General features: G+C 37.0%; 1 protein-coding gene across 1 annotated transcript in view; it reads left to right on the top strand.

Moving 5' to 3' along the window:
* LOC100719070 (signal-regulatory protein gamma-like) overlaps window positions 1-14,216 on the top strand; it is a 30,623-nt gene extending 16,407 nt beyond the window's left edge. The window contains exons 3-4 of the mRNA XM_063249471.1: window positions 10,243-10,357; window positions 10,841-14,216. Of these exons, the coding sequence (XP_063105541.1) occupies window positions 10,243-10,355 (113 nt within the window). The 3' untranslated portion in view covers window positions 10,356-10,357; window positions 10,841-14,216. The remainder of the gene's footprint in view (window positions 1-10,242; window positions 10,358-10,840) is intronic.
* The last annotated feature ends 3,683 nt before the right edge of the window (window positions 14,217-17,899 follow it).

Below are 17,899 nucleotides of genomic sequence, written 5' to 3'. Positions count from 1 at the left end.
ATAATATAAATTCTAGCAATCTATTGTTCGTTGATTAGAATGACATTGGACTGGTTTCTTGAGTTCAACTTCAGCATATGTAGAGATGGGGACGGCTATCACAAAGAGAATGAGAGATGCGATGGTAGTTACTATTGTCTTCCCTAATTTGGAACTTGAGGACCTAAAAAGACTTCATCATCCCGTAATGATTTGATTAGTTCTATACTATGCAATAAGTATATAAAGTGGGTGAAGATGGGGACAACTATCTGTAAGAAACTAGAGACAGTTAGATAATGAAGATCTCCAGTGGACTTGCTTTGAAATCTGTATTTCTTTAAATTGTTTTTTTTAAATGTTCTGTTCTGTTTTGATATGTTTAATCTTACCCTCTTTGAGATGTAAAACAAATGTGTAGGACTGATAATCATATTACTGAGCTTTTGTTCGATCATAGAGCAGAATGGTTTGTAGGGTCACTTTTTGAATGTCATTCTAAATACTTTAATTCTATAACCTGAACAGCTATTTCTAAGATGACAATGTGTAACTTATCAACTGGCAATTTCTTACCTTTTGTTTGTCTGTAATTTTGTATTATTTCTACCCTTTTTTTAAATCTCCATGTATTTTTTTTGTTTCCTTTTCCTTAAATAAAAAAAGAATTAATCTAATGAAAGAAGTAAAAGATCTATATAAGAAAAATTAGAATGCCCTGGAAAAGAAATCAAAGACCTCAGAAAATGGACAAACATCCCTTATTCATGGATAGGAAGAATAAATATTGTGAAAATGACCATTCTTCCAAAATTGTTATACAGATTCAATGCAATCCCAATCAAAATACCACTAACCTACCTTGTAGATCTAGAGAAAACACTCTTAAAATTCATCTGGAACCAGAAGAGACCTAGAATAGCAAAGGTACTTCTAAGCAGCAAAGGCAAGGCAGGAGGCATCACAATCCTTTACTTAAAGTTATACTACAAAGCTACTGTAATAAAATCAAATGCTACTAGAATAAAAACAGATCTGAAGATCAATGGAACAGATTAGAAGATTCAAACACAATTACAAACACACTCAACCACCTGTCTTTGATAAAGAGGCCAAATGTGTTCACTGGAAGAGTGATATTCTCTTTAGTAAATGGTGCTGGAAAAACTGGCTCTCCATATGCCAAAAACTAAAACTAGACCCGTGCCTATCACCATGTACTAAACTAAAATCTAAATGGATCAAATATGTAAATATTAAAACAAAAACACTAAATTTGTTGGAATACAAAGTAGGTAAAAATCTTGAAGATATAAGAGTAAGTAGAGAATTCATGAACAAGAAGCAAATAGCACTGGAAATACTTTCAAGAATCATTAACTGGGATTAAATCTTATTAAAAATTTTCTGCATGTTGAAAGAAATCTCCAGCATGAAAAGAAAACCCACAAACTAGGAAAAAAATTAGTAAAATGTCCTCTGACACAGGACCTCTGTCCAGAACAAATGAATTAAAAAAAATTAGACTCCCGAAATTCAAAGACCCAATCCAAAAATAGGCATCCAAAATGAATGCACAGTTCTCAGTTGATGAAATACTAACAGCAAATAAATACATGAAAAAATGTTCGTTCTCATTAGTCATTAGAGAAGTACAAAATAAAACAACACTGAGAGTCCATCTCACTCCTATAAGAATCGCCAGGATCAAGAAAACTATCAACAACAAATTATGGAGAGACTCTGGGGAAAAAGGAACTCTTCTGCATTGTTGGTGGGAGTATATACTGGTACAACCTTTGTGGAGGTCAGTCCGGAGATTCCTCAAAAAGCTGGGATTGGAAGTCCCATTTAACCCAGCTATTCCACTTCTAGGCATATTCATAGAAGAACTGAAAGCATCATACCATGGTGATATATGTGTACCCATATTTATAGCAGCATAGTTTGTAATAGTCAGATCTTGGAAACAACCTAAGTGCCCATCAACTGACGAATGAATAAAAAAGTGTGGTATTTTTATACAATGGAGTACTACTCAGCTATAAAGAATGATCACTTTGAGATATTTATAAATAAATGGACACAACTTTAGACCATTCTCATAATCAAAATATATCAATCTCACATGTATAAATATTGTATAGTCTCCCCAGTGTAAGAAATGATAAGAATACATAAGATTTTATGGCAAGGCAATCGTGACTCCCCATTAGATTGCTTTGACAACTTATGATGTTTTCATTCATTAGTTGAAATGGTTTTATTCTGTTCTGTTTTATGAAGAGCTATTTTGAAGAAAACAAGACATTATGGCAGCCATTTCTGATTTAATATCATCTTGCTTTGAAGTCCTACCAAGCTTTTGCTCGTCTGTTTCCATTGGTTCTATCATGTTGTACCTTACAGGACTTTAATATGTGTGATAGTTTAAACAAATTTTTATGGAAAATGAGATACTATAGTAGCCATTGTTCATTTTCTGTTATTTGGTGTTTGATATTATTATGTGAAGGTATGCTCAACTATTTCAAAGAAAGAGACATTATGGGAGCTACTGTTAATATCTGGTTGTCTATGAAGTGCTATGTTTCTTACATTGTTCTGTTCTGATCTGCTTTTTTTGTACTCTTTTGTTTTTTCTCTTTAAAATAAACATTTTTTAAAAAAGAAAGCAAAGTACTGGATATTCCTTACAGTCTTAGCCTCCTTTTTGGTTCCAGTGCCATTGCTTGAGAAATGTCAAGATGTTGAACCTTTCACTAGTCTATCTACCAAACCTTGTTGTATCAGCAACAGTCTCACTCAGGCACTGAGGATTTTGAGACTATTTGGGTGTTCTTTTCAGGAAGAATATCCCATGAGAGACATAATAAATCTTCACTGAGACAGCCAAGATTCTCAGTTTGTGTTTCCTGACCATGGCCAACATCTCCTTTGTAATGTCTAACTCTCGAACAAGCATGACCTTCAGACCATCCAGCCTGATATGCTTTCAAATATGAGTGTGAGGACCAGAAACATCCAATTGGTACCAGCATGACAGCACAGTACACATCTGAGTCCAGCTATGATAAAAGCAGCCACAACATAGACACTGTGTCCATGAAGTGATCAGGAGGTAAACAATTGAGACTCAGAACCACAGATCAGAGACCCAGCATTCTGCATTTCATCTATTTCCCAGGAGTTCAGAATATCCCTTACATTCATACCTACAGGCTGTTTGTGATTGGAAAACCTCTGACAAATGTCAGCCACACCATACTTTCATATTAGAGTTCCATACAAAAATGTAGAGTGCTGCTCCACCATTTTAACAGCTGCAAGTTATTTCTTCAAGTAAAATTTCAAAAAACATTTCAATAATCTGTAGATGAATGTTTGTACTGTAACAGTGCTGCAGAGGATGAACTTGTACATCCACTAGCCCATAAAGAAGAGCAATTTCTAGTGGAAGAGGTGGAAGAGCATAAATGTATTGTAATTTATGTGGATGCTGCTAACTTTCCCTCCTAAATATGATAGAAATCAGTTGTCCCCACAACCCCTGGACATAGGCAGGGATATGGCTTCATCCTATCTTCTCTGGAAAAGAAAGACTTAGGAGTTCCAGCATGGGGTCTCCTTTGCCTAGGTAATCACAGTCAGCAGGTGTCTTTGGCTGACTTCAAGACACACTTTGGTGTCTTCAGACTTCTAGTCAGGCACTTGTTCCTTTGTGTGATGCCATTGCTACAACTTAGACCACATGAGAAAGGAGGAAGACTGGATAAACAGAGTGTTAGTATGACATATGCTCCTATTTAGTCATATCAGTTTCTGCTTGAAGCAAGAGTTTTGTTGCATCATCAAAGACTAGGACTCCTTGGTGATAGGGAGCCCTGACTTGTGACTGGGTGAGGGAGACAAGGTGTGTTCCTCATAGCATCAAGCACACCCTTAATATCTAGAGTACCGCTGTGCTCAACCCAGTGAACAGAATTGCTCCAGCCCTCTCCAAATACCTTGTGACTTTTCTGTGCTCCAGCAACAGGCATTAAAACCACAATAGACCCCCAAAAAATTTGTGTCGGGAGAGACAAAACTTGCTTGATATCCCTAGATGAGGAAGGTCCTCTTTTAGTCTTACAATGTGTCCCTCCTTAGGGACACATCTCAGTGCCTGTGAGGAATCCAGGATGTTCCTCTCACTGAGATGTGGCTCCTCCGCTGAACAGCGGACATAAAGCAGGAGAAGCAGCAGCCAGAGGAAATGTGGGAAGTCTTCTGGAAGCAGAGTTTCTGTTATTTCCTTAGATTGTAGAACTTCATGAGGGGTGTTTACCTCAGAATTCTTGAAGAAAAATGTAAGAAGTGAAGTGGTAGTAAGTGCTTGCAGCATTCAAAATAGAACTAGGATGTCAGTTCTAGTAAAAGGAATACAAAGCGTGAAACTATTTTAGGCATAAGAAATACTCACTAAAACATAGTGAATGGTGGACAAAGATATGATACATTTGTTTCTCTTAGCCTCAGTTTTGTTATCTATGAAATGGTGGAAATCAAGGATTTCTTCTAAAAAGGGAAAAGGCTTTGAAGAACTCTGCAAATATCCTGGCCCTGAGCAGGCACCAACAGGTCAAAATAGTATCACAAAGTTATGCAGTCTTGAGTAACCTAGTACCCCTCAATGAGTCTCAGTTTCCTCATCTGTAGAATGAGGATAACTTAACAACATTTCAGGGTGTTAGGAGACTAAGGGGTGACTGTTGAAAAACAAACCTGAATACCTAATAGGATTGTCCTATGAGCCGTGCAGTCTTGGGTGAGATTTGGCTTCCCTAGAATCAATTTCTCTGTATCTATACTCATAGTCATAGTCCTGATTCAGGATTGTGTGAAGAGTAGAGAGATTGTGCAGAAAGTCTTGGATTTGGAGTAGCCAGCATTGATGCTCTTCTGTATGAAACACACTATACTAAGGAATCAGGGTCTAGGACGCTACTGCTTGAGCCCACATCCCAGCTCATGGCTCACATTCCACACCCTTCACATGCCCTGTGCACAGTAAACCTTGGTTTCGTCACCTATCCTTCAAAAAGTATGGCCAAGATAGAAGTGGAATCACATGAAGTGCTTAGAATAACTGTTTCGCAGAAAACATTTCATTAATGTAAGCTGTGTCAGGCTTAAGCACGGTCATATTGAAGTAAGATTTAAAAAGAAAAATTTGAGTTTCTCTAAGCTTTTTCCTCTGTTCAGCTGTTGTTCTTTATTCTAATACAGATAAAAGCAGTTTCGTTATAAATAAAGTTTTATAACCTCCAGTTCTCAAAAATTCCCGTTTTTACCCAACCGAGGTGACTGTGCACAGCTTCACCAACTGCCTTTTTTTCTGTTTTCCCACCCCCAAGTTTCATGCACTAGAGTAACACTCATGGCAAAATACACAAAACTAGAGCACTTCCATTGTTCAGGGCTCAGTCTCTTTGACTCAAGTCTACTGAGTCAAATGTACACCTGATAAATCCTTCAGTTCCTGCTACCGTCTCTCAAGACTTTTGAGTTCTACAGCAATATAAAGTGCTTGTTGCATTAGTGTGAGCTTTGGCCCTCAGAAATTACTTTCCCTCTTCAATCCTGGAGTGTTGTGAGGTTGGGTGTAGGTGGTTGTTCTTAACCTGACAGCTCATTCGAATCCTGTGAGACTGTCTGAAAAGCTCCCAACCCAGGCCTGACCATAAAATTTATGGTATACTTTTTATTACCTGTGTTTTGACACCTGAAGTTCCAGACTACTCCAGAAGATTCTAATTCAAACCCATGGCTTGCATCCTTGAGTTTGCTATTCTGAGGTTAAAAAACTTTATTTATAACATAACTGCTTTTATCCACCTTTTTTACACAAGTAAACACTTTTTATCCACCTTTTTTACTTGTAAAAAAGGTGGATAAAAAGTGTTACTTTCAAATTCAGGGCTTGGTACAGGTTATACCCACTGCCATATGTGTGTGAAAAAAGTATCAAGTATCTACCTAAGATAGATGTTAGTGTTATTGAGAAATCTTTCCTGTGTATAATCCATCAAAAATGCTCATTGAGTTCTTATTTAATCTTCACTGTGGTCTTGGGAAGAGAAATGAAGCCCCTGATTTATAGATAGAGTGATCGGATGTGATGTCATGTCTCAGGATGGCCACCCAAGTTACAGCTTCCTCTTACTGTTCCAATATTATTTCCCCCTGTATTTACTTCCATAAATAATTTTCCCAGGTAGGCAAGATTTTCACCATAAGCCAATAGGGCACAGGTAACACATGGAATGAGACCTGTCTGTAACTTCTGTCCTGTGCTCAGCCTGGTGGAGACTGCCTGGTTCAGAAAGAATGACTTTGTCCTCAGTTCTAGATTCCACTTGTGTGTCCCATTCCTCATTATCTAGCTTGGCAGTGTATGTTCAACTGCAGAACACAAGTGGTTATGGATACCACCTTCCCAGAGGTGATAGGAAGAGGAAAACACTTTCTTTTTTTTAATAAGACATACAGAATCTTCATGATCACATCCACTAATGACTTAAATAAGCACATACAGGGCAAATAGATAGAGTCCACAGTGGACGTTCAGATGATAAAGGACATTTTTTTCTACAATATTATGACCATTAGTAAAATTAGTAATCATCTAATATGAAATATATACTCAAATATTTCAAAAATTCCTTTCATATATTCCAGCTTTATACATCAAAAGTGATTTCAATTCTTTTTTAAATGTGTCATAGAATTTTCCTGTGAAAATATCTGAACCTCCAAAACACTTTTAAGCTGTTTTAAAGTTGCTAATTCAACTTCATTCATAGCTGAGAATTGTGTCTATCATTCAATTTATATGAAGAATATCATAGTAGGCTCTATTTCTGAAGAATTTTTGTTCACTTTGTCTAAACTGTCAAATTTTTGGGTGTAGAGGTGCTCATACTACCCACTTATTATCTTACTGATATCTGCAACGACTATGGTTAATAACTGCTGTTTCAATGTTAATAGTGTTTAATTTTTAAAATTTTATTTAAAGGAAAAAACAAAACAGAAAAAAGGGTAGAAATAATACATAATTTCAAAAAAAATAAACAGTTGGAAATCACGAGCTTATAAATTACATATTGTCCTCTTAGAAATAGTTGAATAGTGTTTTCTTCATCAATCTTGCCAGAGTATTTTCAATTTTAGTGCTCTTTTTGAAAGATCAATACTTTGTTTCAAAGGTTCGTTTCTCCTTTATTCTACTTGCTTTGGATGTATATAGCTTTTACTTTTGTAGTTTTTTGAAGTGTGAGGTTGAGATAATTGCAGACTTTCCTATTCCTCTGTCCACCAACATGAAAATGAAAGCCCAGCCCATGAAATATGTAGCATGGTGCACCTCAGATCCTCATCTGTAAAGTGGGACCACAGGAATTTCTTCTTTCCAAGATTGCACTGGGGATTAAATGATGCAACTGAAATAATTTTGTTTTTGTTGAAACTTCCATGACTTGGGTATTTTTGAACCATAGCTCCTTGAAGTTATGTTGCTTGAATTGTCCTTAACACCTCAGAATTCAACCAAAGGTATTTGAATGCTTTGAATCATCTGTCCCTATCCCTTTTTTCAGGGTCTTACCACCTCCCTCAGGGCCACACCCCAGAATAGCAGGCTCTTGAAGTTGAGAGTCCAATCTCTTCTTCATGTAAAAGACTACTGCTTTGGTAATTGAGTGTAGCATTCCAACCTTTCTTTTGGGTTCCTTCTGACTTCAGGAGAAAATCATCTATAGTACTATCAAGTCTTTTGGCTTTCACACTTAGCCTTTAATTTGCTTTAATCCCTCTTAGTTTTTAATTGTCTTTGCTCCAAAAAAGATCACCCAGTGCCAGAATGTTTTTAGCTGTTATTTCTCAAATCATTTCAAATAGCTGATACCAAGGAAATCTCCAGTGATTTATCATCCCAGTTCACTGCCAGTGAAAGATTTTGCAGTAATACCTTGTATCAGATACCTTTACAGAGCTGTGACAAAATACCTGATAAGAAAAATATAAAAGAGGAAAAGTTTATTTTGGTTTTCAGTTTCACAAGTTTCAGACCATGATTAACTGTCTTCATTACTCTTTGGCCTATGCCAACACAGAAACATCATGGTGGAAGGGTGCAACAGAGAAAACCTACTCAACTCATAGCAGCCAAGAAGCACAGAGAGGAAAGACTGAGAAAAGATACACAAGCACAAGCTAGAGTTCCAAGCTAGAGAACACAACCTTGGGACTTCTAACTAGGCCTGAATATCTACTATTTCCATCATTACTCAATTATGCCTCAAATAATGACTACATCAATGAGGAAATTGACTTAAAAAAATTAAAAGTTTCCAAAAGGGTGCGTTAATTTCCAAAGACATCAGCACATTATGTGGCAACAAATTCTTCCACATATTGAGACTTTTGGGAGTTGTTCTAGCTACCAGTCATATCACACCTTCACCTGAAGACACTGGATGCCCCAGTGCCATTTGCCACCAGAGCCAGAGTTCCCATCATTAGGAGACTAATGAGTGATTAGGTTCAAAGTTTATATTTTAGGGCCTGCTTTCCATATGTCTCTTCAAGATTAGTTTCTCCAAGAAGCACACTTTGAGTTGGATATAGAAGTGCAGAAACATTTTGGAAACCTATTAGAGTTCAGATGTATGAATGAGTGAAAGAAACAGTTGGACAAAGGGAACTGTTGACCTACACTTCAGGCACAACCAAGTCTCCACTGCTCCTGCAGAGACCAAGAGGACTGGAATTATTTTCAAAGTCATTTAAAATAGAAGTTAGGCATCTGGGCATTCATACTCATTCTTCTCAGTCTTCCACATGAGCTGCCCTGGAAAACGAGTGGATCCAGCAGTGCAGCTCTTCTATTCAGAGAAAATCCCAGAAGGTCACTGAGCTGAAAACTGACAGCCTCCAGTATTCTAACAGTCAAACCCGCTGAAGGCTCCACTTCTACTTATACACCTGGCAACATTATTTCATGTATGAAACATAATTCTATCTGTTTTGCTTACTTTTAAAAACCAAAATAACTTTTGTAAAAATACACATAATCCAAATAGTCACTCCCCGAGTTCTGGCTTTCCCTTTACAACAGAAATATTTCAAACACATCTACACTTAATTTGTGATAGATTACTTAAAGTTTGAGGCCCTTCCCAAGCATCAAACCCATTTCCATCACTCACCAGGATACTTTCTGTGAGCATTTCATTAGGTTAGCTTGTCCATTCCACATGTCAATTCCAGTTTGTTAATCAGTTTTCCTTTGCTGTATCAATATACCTGAGAAAATCAACCTACAATAAGAGATATTTATTCTGACTCATCATTTCAGATTGTTCAGTGCATTGTGGGGTGGCTCCAGTGTTTCTGGGCTTGTGGTGAAGTAGCAGATCATGAAAGAGAGTGTGTCAGGCCAATACAACTCACCTCATAGCGGCCAGAAGCAGAAGAAAGAAGGTTGGAAAAAATATTCACTTCAAGGTCTTGCAACCAGTGTCATACAGCTCTAATTAGGTCCCATCTCCTAAAGTTTCCATCATCCCCAAATAGTACCATCATCTGGGAACCAAGCCCTTAGCTCAGATGCTTCTGGGAATATTTCACATCCAAACTCACTTCCTAAGAACACAGGATTATTAAGGTCACCTCTAACATTAAACAAGGCTCTCTTACAACTACCTCATCATGAAATCATGCTCATCTTATGGGCATGACAGTGGTATGTATTCCTATGGCCCTTAAGTTCAAACTATCTTGGTTTAAAAAACATAATCTTGGAGTGTATACTAAATAAAAGCGATGAGCTTCTCTGTGTTTGGATTCCAATAACCTAATGGCCCAATTTAAATTCCCTAGGCCTCAATTTTCTCATCAGAATCGAAATAAAATTTCCTTACCACAGGATTGGGTGGATCAAGTATGTAAGCAGGTGCCACACTGGGGCACTGTGTTTATAGGCACACATTCTTCATTCTTTCACTGCAGCAGCACAACCTAGTGGTATGAGGCTGGGGTGACTGTGAATGAGACACCTCATTATCCTTTCTTAAATCTTAGGCAGAAGCCAGTACAGGTAACACATGATGCGGTTTCAAAGTTTCAGAGCTTTATGGGTTCAGATATCCTTATACAGTGCAGGTGAATGCTCCTAAGAATTAATTACTCTCTAATGGTTCCATTCTTTTTGACTTCTAGAAATGGAGCAGTCTTCTACTTTTACACTCCTCACAGTTCTGCTGCTCAGCACAAAGGTGCTACTGGCCATCATTGTCTCTGCTATCTACATCCTCCGGAAACTGAAGGCCTAACTGTAAGTTGAGGGGTGAAAGGGGAAGACAAAGACTCACAGAGAAAGGAAGGGTGATCCAGGGGCCCTGATTACCTGGCACACAGGATCAGGATCAAGGCAGTCTAGAGCAAATGGGCCTCAGCACCCCAGGGTTCTCAAAGACCCATCTGAGAAGTGCCAGCTCCTGGAAGTATGTAGGGTGTTGTAGGAAAAGGATAAGGGAAGGATGTGCAAAAGTGGGGGACAGAGTCTTAAAGACCCTGCTGTGTAAGTGGACTTGAGGAACACCAGAGTAAGTAGTTTCCTTGGAGGTCATCTCTGTATTAGTTAAACACTGCTCCAAGGCACAAGAACCACCCACAGTTTGAAGCAATATTGTGAAACTCCACACAGAGAGTCTACTCTGAAGGTTGTTCCCACTCTGACACTGGGTGACTCAGCAGAAAGAACAGAGAAGAGGTGTCAGAACTCAGTGTGGAGGCTGAGGTAGAAATTCTTTCTCAGGTGCTGCCTGTCAACTTACAACAGATGTCCCCGTGAGAAGACCAGCTCCAGTGTTATAACAGCAGGAGGAGGCCTTTCTTGAATGGAGAGCATATATCCCAAAGTGACAATTTTCCCCACCACCTCAACTTCTTCCCTCAACTTCTCTCCTGTGGAAGACCCTCAGTCTCTGCTGCTTTTTTCCTGTTGTGGGAGCACTGATATGGAAGAAAATGTGATAAGAAGCTATCATAGACTCTGTTACAAACATTTCTCCACCTCAGATACCTGTTGGCCCACAAATCCCTGGTGTTTCTTTACTCAGTCACTGATGCCCTCAGGATTGATCTGCACCTAAGATCCTGAACAGGAAGCATTGGAGCTGGCTGTGGGATCTAACAGATATTTCCCTGGAATATGTGCAGTAAGTCAATTGTGTTTCAGATATAGATCACATGTTGCCCTAAAATCACATATGAATATTATTCAAAGACAGTATTTTAGAAAGTGATTGAGTCATTAGGACATGATTTTTATGAGTGGATTAAATCATTAGTGAAATCATTGCTGAATGTGCTGTTAAAATGTGAAACCATTTCAGTGTTGGGTTACTAGAGGCATCACCTGATAGGGTATATATATATATATATATATATATATATATATATATATATATGTATATATTCCAGATTCTCCATCTTTCTTTGTTTTATGGACACTGGATTCTTTCACTATGATTTTTCTGTCTTACATTCAACCAACAGTGGACTAAACTGTGAGCCATTGTAAGCATTTATTGTTCTTTCCCAGGAACAGTAAATGTCTAATACAGAAAATTGACACCAGGGGTGGAGTTGTTACTGTGGGTATAACTAACCCCATTGTTTACAAGGCTTTGGAACTGATTTGCTGAGACAGTTTAGAAAATTGTGAAGATGCCAATTAGAAAAATCTTAGAATGTTGAAAGTCAGTTTTCATAGTGAATCTGGCTGGAACTCAGGATATGAGAATGCTGCCAGAAATATTAATGGTGAAGGGCTAGTTTAGGAGATTCCAGTTGGGGACCAGAACTCCACTGACAATTGGACTAGAAGCCACGTGGGTTACACTCTGGTGAAGACTGTGTGTTTGCTTTGCCTATCTTCAATCAGGAGGTTGAAATTAAGAGCAGTGCACTATTTATCTGATTGAAGAAGTTTCAATGGAGCCTAATATTTAGACTGTGGCAAGGATGATGCTGGCTGCTTTTAGCCAGATTTCCAAGGAAAAAGAGTAAAGAGCAAAGACGAAGGATTTAAAAAATTTGCATCTTGTCTAGGAAACAAATATGTGTAAATTTGGAGCCAAAGAAGGTATTAAAAGAAGCCAAGTATTTTGCATCCAGACAGTAAGAATAGATAGGTCCTCTTAAGGAATTTCAGGAAATGGCCAAATACCACTCATCATCATTTCAAGGGTATAAAAACTGGAATCTCCTTTGAAAGTCTTTGTTTTAATAAAAGATCATCATAGCGTTCTACTCATTTTCAGCAGCACAGAGAAGTATTTCCCCAAGTTCAATCATACAGTTTGGCCATTCAGTCACTCAGAGGTAATACAGCCACTGTCCCTGGTCTCCCAGCTATTACTTTAGCTGGCAGAAGACTTTTACACTGTCCACATGGTGTTATGTAGAGTGCAAGATTTGTGGAGTTCTGGAAGCTCCCATCAAGATTTCAGGAGAAATCCTGGAAGGCCAAAATAGTGCAGAAAGTTGTGAGAGTCAAACCTAAGTTGTAGTGGAAACCCAGGAAGTTGATGCCAGAAATGTGGAATGCTTGCTGAGATAAGTCACAGGCAGTGAGCAGAGCTTGCCTAAGAGAAAAGTCATGTGGGCTCAACCAGCAAGGCCAGAGAGTGCTAGACTTCCCAAGCCCTTTGGAACACATAGTTCACCACAACCTGACCTGGTTGTTCAACTCAGATCTGCAGTATTGAATGTTTTAGTTTTAGTTTGTACAGTGCCTTCCTATTTCACTATTTTTGTGTTTTAGAAAGAGAGCATTTACCTTGTTGCTTTATGTGTTGGGAATGTTAGACTTTCTTTTTGACTTTAATGGGAGTTCACAGATAAAGAGTGTGTTTCAGAGGAGACTTTGGAGTTGGGACTTTTTAGCAATGCTAGAACCACTAAAAATTTGGCAATTATGGGCCTGGGGTTTAGCTCAGTGGTGTAAGTGTCTGCTTACAGGCCAACAGGAGATCATGAGTTTGATCCCGGTACCAATAATAAATAAATAAATAAAATAAAAATTAATATAGAAAAAGAAAGAAGAAAAAATTGGCCAACTCTTAGGGAACAAATGTATTTTGTGTCATGAAATGGACATGAACATGATTGGGGATGAGGGACAGAATGTCATTGTTTATATCTAAAATATTCCCCACAATATCCATTGGAAGTCTCAGGTGTCCAGAAGTATAGCTTTCTGTATTTGGTTGGATCTTGAGGATACTACGCTTATCAGCAGATTAATCTGCTGATGTGTTCACAGTTGAATGTACTGGAGGTGTGGCCTTGTTGGAGGTGTGTCAAAGGAGGCATGTTCTAATAGGATGTATTCTTGTCTCTAGCTCCTCCCTTCTCTCTGTTTCCTGCCTGCCATGGAATAAGCAGCTTTCAATAACCATACCATTTTGCTATATCATTTCTGCCTTGAATCTAACCAACCATGGACTGAATCCTCTGAAATCATGAACCAAATAAGCTTCCTGTCCTTTACATTCCAAGTGTTGGGTATTGAGTTCCAGCAAAGGGAAAATAATTAATACATGAACCCATTAGGATAAGTTATGTCTATTGCTATGGAGGTGGTCATTTCATCAAGACACAACACGTTTCAGGAATTATTCAGTTTTCTGCATTACCATCCAACCCAGTTCCCCAGAACAATTGTGGTCTTCACTGTGGGGATGCTTATAGTTCTCTTTAGGGTAACCCAGGTCTTTGTCTTCAGCTTTGATTCCAGACTCCTTTGCAGATTGCTCAGCTTTGAAGTACGGATCCCCAACCCACCAGCAAAGCCTTTCTGGCTTCCAGCAATGAATGTTGGGCCTTCCCACTACAGCTCTTTGGTATGGACTTGCATGAGATGTGGCCATAGGCATTAGGCCTTTGGTTGGACTCATGCTGGACATTGTTGTGGGATCCATGGACTTGGCTGGATTCCTTAGGTTTTTTAGCCCACAATCTTGTACTCTTCTGTATTTAACTTTTTGGGTTAATATTGTAAAGTAATCTTATAAATTACATGTCTTCTATTAAACATATTCCCTTCTAAACTCTGACTACAGGATATATTTTGAAAATGAGTGTTGATTGAATCACTCCTATGTATCCTTTGAATATATCAGCATACTCACACTCTTTCATTCCTGTTTCTATTTAATGTCTTTTAAAAAAGATACTATATTCAAATTTTTAAATAAAATTAACTTAAAATTATCCTTAAATTATCCTTCTTGGCATGGTATCATTTCATCTCACTATCATGAGTAAATTTTTTCCATATCACTAATTGTCATCTGTGTTACATTTGGTCCAGGCAGTGGTTTTTCTTCATAACAGGAGAATCACTGCAGTACTGTAAAAATCAGTGTGAAAACTGAACCTGTTGGAAGCAGTCTCCAAAATCATTGACAAAAATCATGATTTTTTGCATGTCCTTACTTATTTCTTTGTCAAAAATTTCACTTTGTAGAATATAAAATTCTATTGTCAAGTTTGAAGTGATATTATCTGTCTTACTTCATCCAAATCATTTAATATATCTTGAACATAGAGACCATCGAATCTATTTGGGTGTGTATTGTTAGAGAGAAAAGTCACGAATCTCCATAAGATTTTCAACTTCAGTGAAGAAAATAAAATTTTGCTATCAAGTGATCACGAAAATCTGCACTTGAGTACCTTTGAATGTGGAGATGACCAGGTTTTTTTTCCCAACATGCTAAGTTTTAAATGACTTTTCAATATCTAAATGGAGATATTAAGTAAATATAAATCTGAAGTTTGTAGAATAGCTCTGGGTTAGAGTCAAAGGAGATTCTCCGCTGTGTCACATTCACTAACAGCATTCATGAGCATTTCTTTGAAAAATGTAACTAACTTGATTAGGTCCAACAAATGTGGGGCAAGCAGGAATATCCCTGAACAGAACTGGAGAGATGGGCTAAATATTCGCTGAATGATAAATCTGTATCTTCAGAAATAATCGCAATAAATTTCAAAATTACAAAATAAGATAAGCTGAATGCTTTGGTTAATTATTTTCAGGATTTTAAAGTAAAATATGGTATTCTCATTTTAAAAATATCAACTGTCATTATTAAACAATCTTATTGAATTACATGGTAGTTTTTCAAACCTCAAGCAGTTCTAAAAGTTGATTCATAGTGAGAAACATCAAGAGGATACATTCAAGATGGAGCAGAAAGAAATTTGAAACTACTCCCCAAGCGAAGACCATCTAAAGTTCTTGGCAAAAAATATATACAATAAACAAAAGAACCTGCTTTAGTTTGTTTAATCTAAACATAAATGAAGATATGGATAACGGCATGTATGTTTAAGTGTATAGGATTGAGAACCATGTTACTAAGTTTTTGTTGGACAGTTGAACAGAACTGTTTTCAGTCTCACTGTTTGAATTCCCACTTTACATATTCTACTCTTTTACTTTGAACAACTATTTGTAAAATGACAATATGTAAACATCAACCAGAGATTTATTACTGTTTATTTTTCTTTGAATGTTTGTATTATTTCTACCTGTTTTCTGTTTTGCTTAGTCTTTTTTAAAATAAAATTTTAAAAAACGGACGGAGAAATAGATACTTCCATGACAAAGAACCACTGAAGAACTTTATGATCACCAAGCCAATCCTACAAAGAATACTGAAAGACAGTTTAGATACACTTAGGAAAAAACTACTAAGCAAAGCAGACAATTAAATGGAACAGGAAGACAAAGATGCAACAGTAGAAAGATAATGTGTCTACAATAAACCAACACATAATAGTTATAACCATTAACGTAAATGGTCTCAATGCACCAATTAAAAGAAACAGACTGGCAGAATGGATCAAGCAACAAAATCCAACCATATGTTGTGTATAAGAAACCCATCTAACCCAAAAGGATACTCACAGACTTAAAGTCAAAGGATGGAAAACAATACTTCATGCAACAGGAACCCAAAGAAAAGTGGGGGTAGCTATTCTGTTTGCAGACAATGTGAACTTCAAACCAGGAATGATTAGAAGAGATAAAAAAGGTCATTACATACTCATTAGGGGAAAACTTCAAGAGAAAGAGATAATGATCTTAAACATATATGCACCAAATTCCAGAGCACCCAGTTATATAAAGCAAGTATTAATAGAAATGAAAAACCAAATTAACAACAACACAATTATAACAGGAGACCTTAACACATCACTGACACCAAGGGACTGATCAACCAGACAGAAAATGAGCAAAGAAATAACAGAACTAAATCACACAGGTGAACAAATGCACTTGATAGACGTATATAGAATGTTGTATCCAGCAACATGGTAACACACATTTTTTCTCACAGTACATGGAACATTTTCTAAAATAGACAATATACTAGTTCACAGAACATATTTAATGCAAAAGTTTTGAAATTATCCCATGCATGTTATCAGATCATAGCAACATGAAATTAGAAATTAATGATAAAAGATGCTGCAAAAATCCCACAAACACATGGAAATTGAATAACACACTCTTGAGTAATTAGGCGGTGACAGGGGAAATTAAAGAAGAAACTAAACAATACCTACAAGCAAATGAAAATACAAATACAACTTACTGGAATGCAATGAAAGCAGTCATCAGAGGAAAATTTATTGTACTAAGTTCCCACATCAGGAAAACAGAATGAATACAAATAAATAATCTGATACTACACCTCAAACATGTAGAAAAAGAAGAGCAAATCAAGCTGAAAGGCAAAACAAGAGAGGAATTTATAAAAATCAGAGAATAAATTAATGCAATAGAAACTAAGAAAACCATCCAAAGAATCAATGAATCAAAGAGATGGTTCTTTGAAAGGGTAAGCCCTTAGTCAAACTTTATTTTAAAAAGGGAAGAAAAAGCTCAAATTCATGCAATAAGGAATGAAAAAGGCAAAATCACTATAGACTTAGTTGAAATACAGAAGAACATCAAAACCTATTTTGAAAACCTCTGCTCTCATTGGTTTGACAATACAGAAGAAATAGATTCCTAGAAACATATGAATATCAAAGCTAGGTCAAGAAGGTGTAAAACTGCTGAATAACCCAATTTCTGTGAATGAAATTGAAAATGTAATTAAGTCCCTACCTACAAAGCAGAGCTCAGGGCCAGATGGATTCACTACAGAATTCTACAAGAAATAGAAAGAAGACTTAATGCCAACACTCCTAAAAGTCTTCAGTGAAATTGAAAGGGAAGCAATCAGTCATTCCTGGAAGCAAAAATTACGCTAGTACCAAAACCTGAGAAAGACCCAACTAAAAAAGAGAACTACAGACCAATCTTCCTAATGAACACAGATGCAAAAATCCTCAATAAAATATTAGTAAATAGGATGCAGCAAATTATCAAGAAGATTATACACCATGACCAAATGGGATTCATCCCAGGCATGCAGTAATGGTTCATCATACATAAATCAATAAATGTAATCCACAATATCAATAAAACCAAAAGTAAGAATCATATGATCATTTTTATAGATGCAGAAAAAGCTTTTGTTAAGGTTCAACATTCAATTATGATAAGAACCTTACAAAAAATTGGAATAGATGGTCTTTACCTCAATATAATAAAGGCCATCTATGACAAACCAACAGGTAGTATCATACCAAATAGCCCAAATCTCAAGGCCTTTACCTTAAAAACAGGCACAAGACAAGGATATCCCTTATCACCACTCCTATTTAGTACAATATGGGAAATACTAGCAAGAGCAATTAGATGAGAAAGAGAAATAAAAGTGGTAAAGACAGGAAAAGAAGAAGT

This window comes from Cavia porcellus, unplaced genomic scaffold, assembly GCF_034190915.1.
Source record: "Cavia porcellus strain 051 isolate PalLab524CR breed Dunkin Hartley unplaced genomic scaffold, mCavPor4.1 scaffold_5, whole genome shotgun sequence".
NCBI classification, from domain to species: Eukaryota; Metazoa; Chordata; class Mammalia; order Rodentia; family Caviidae; genus Cavia; species Cavia porcellus.
Note: the sequence above shows the minus strand (reverse complement) of the source record. Positions and strands in the feature narration are given on the sequence as shown.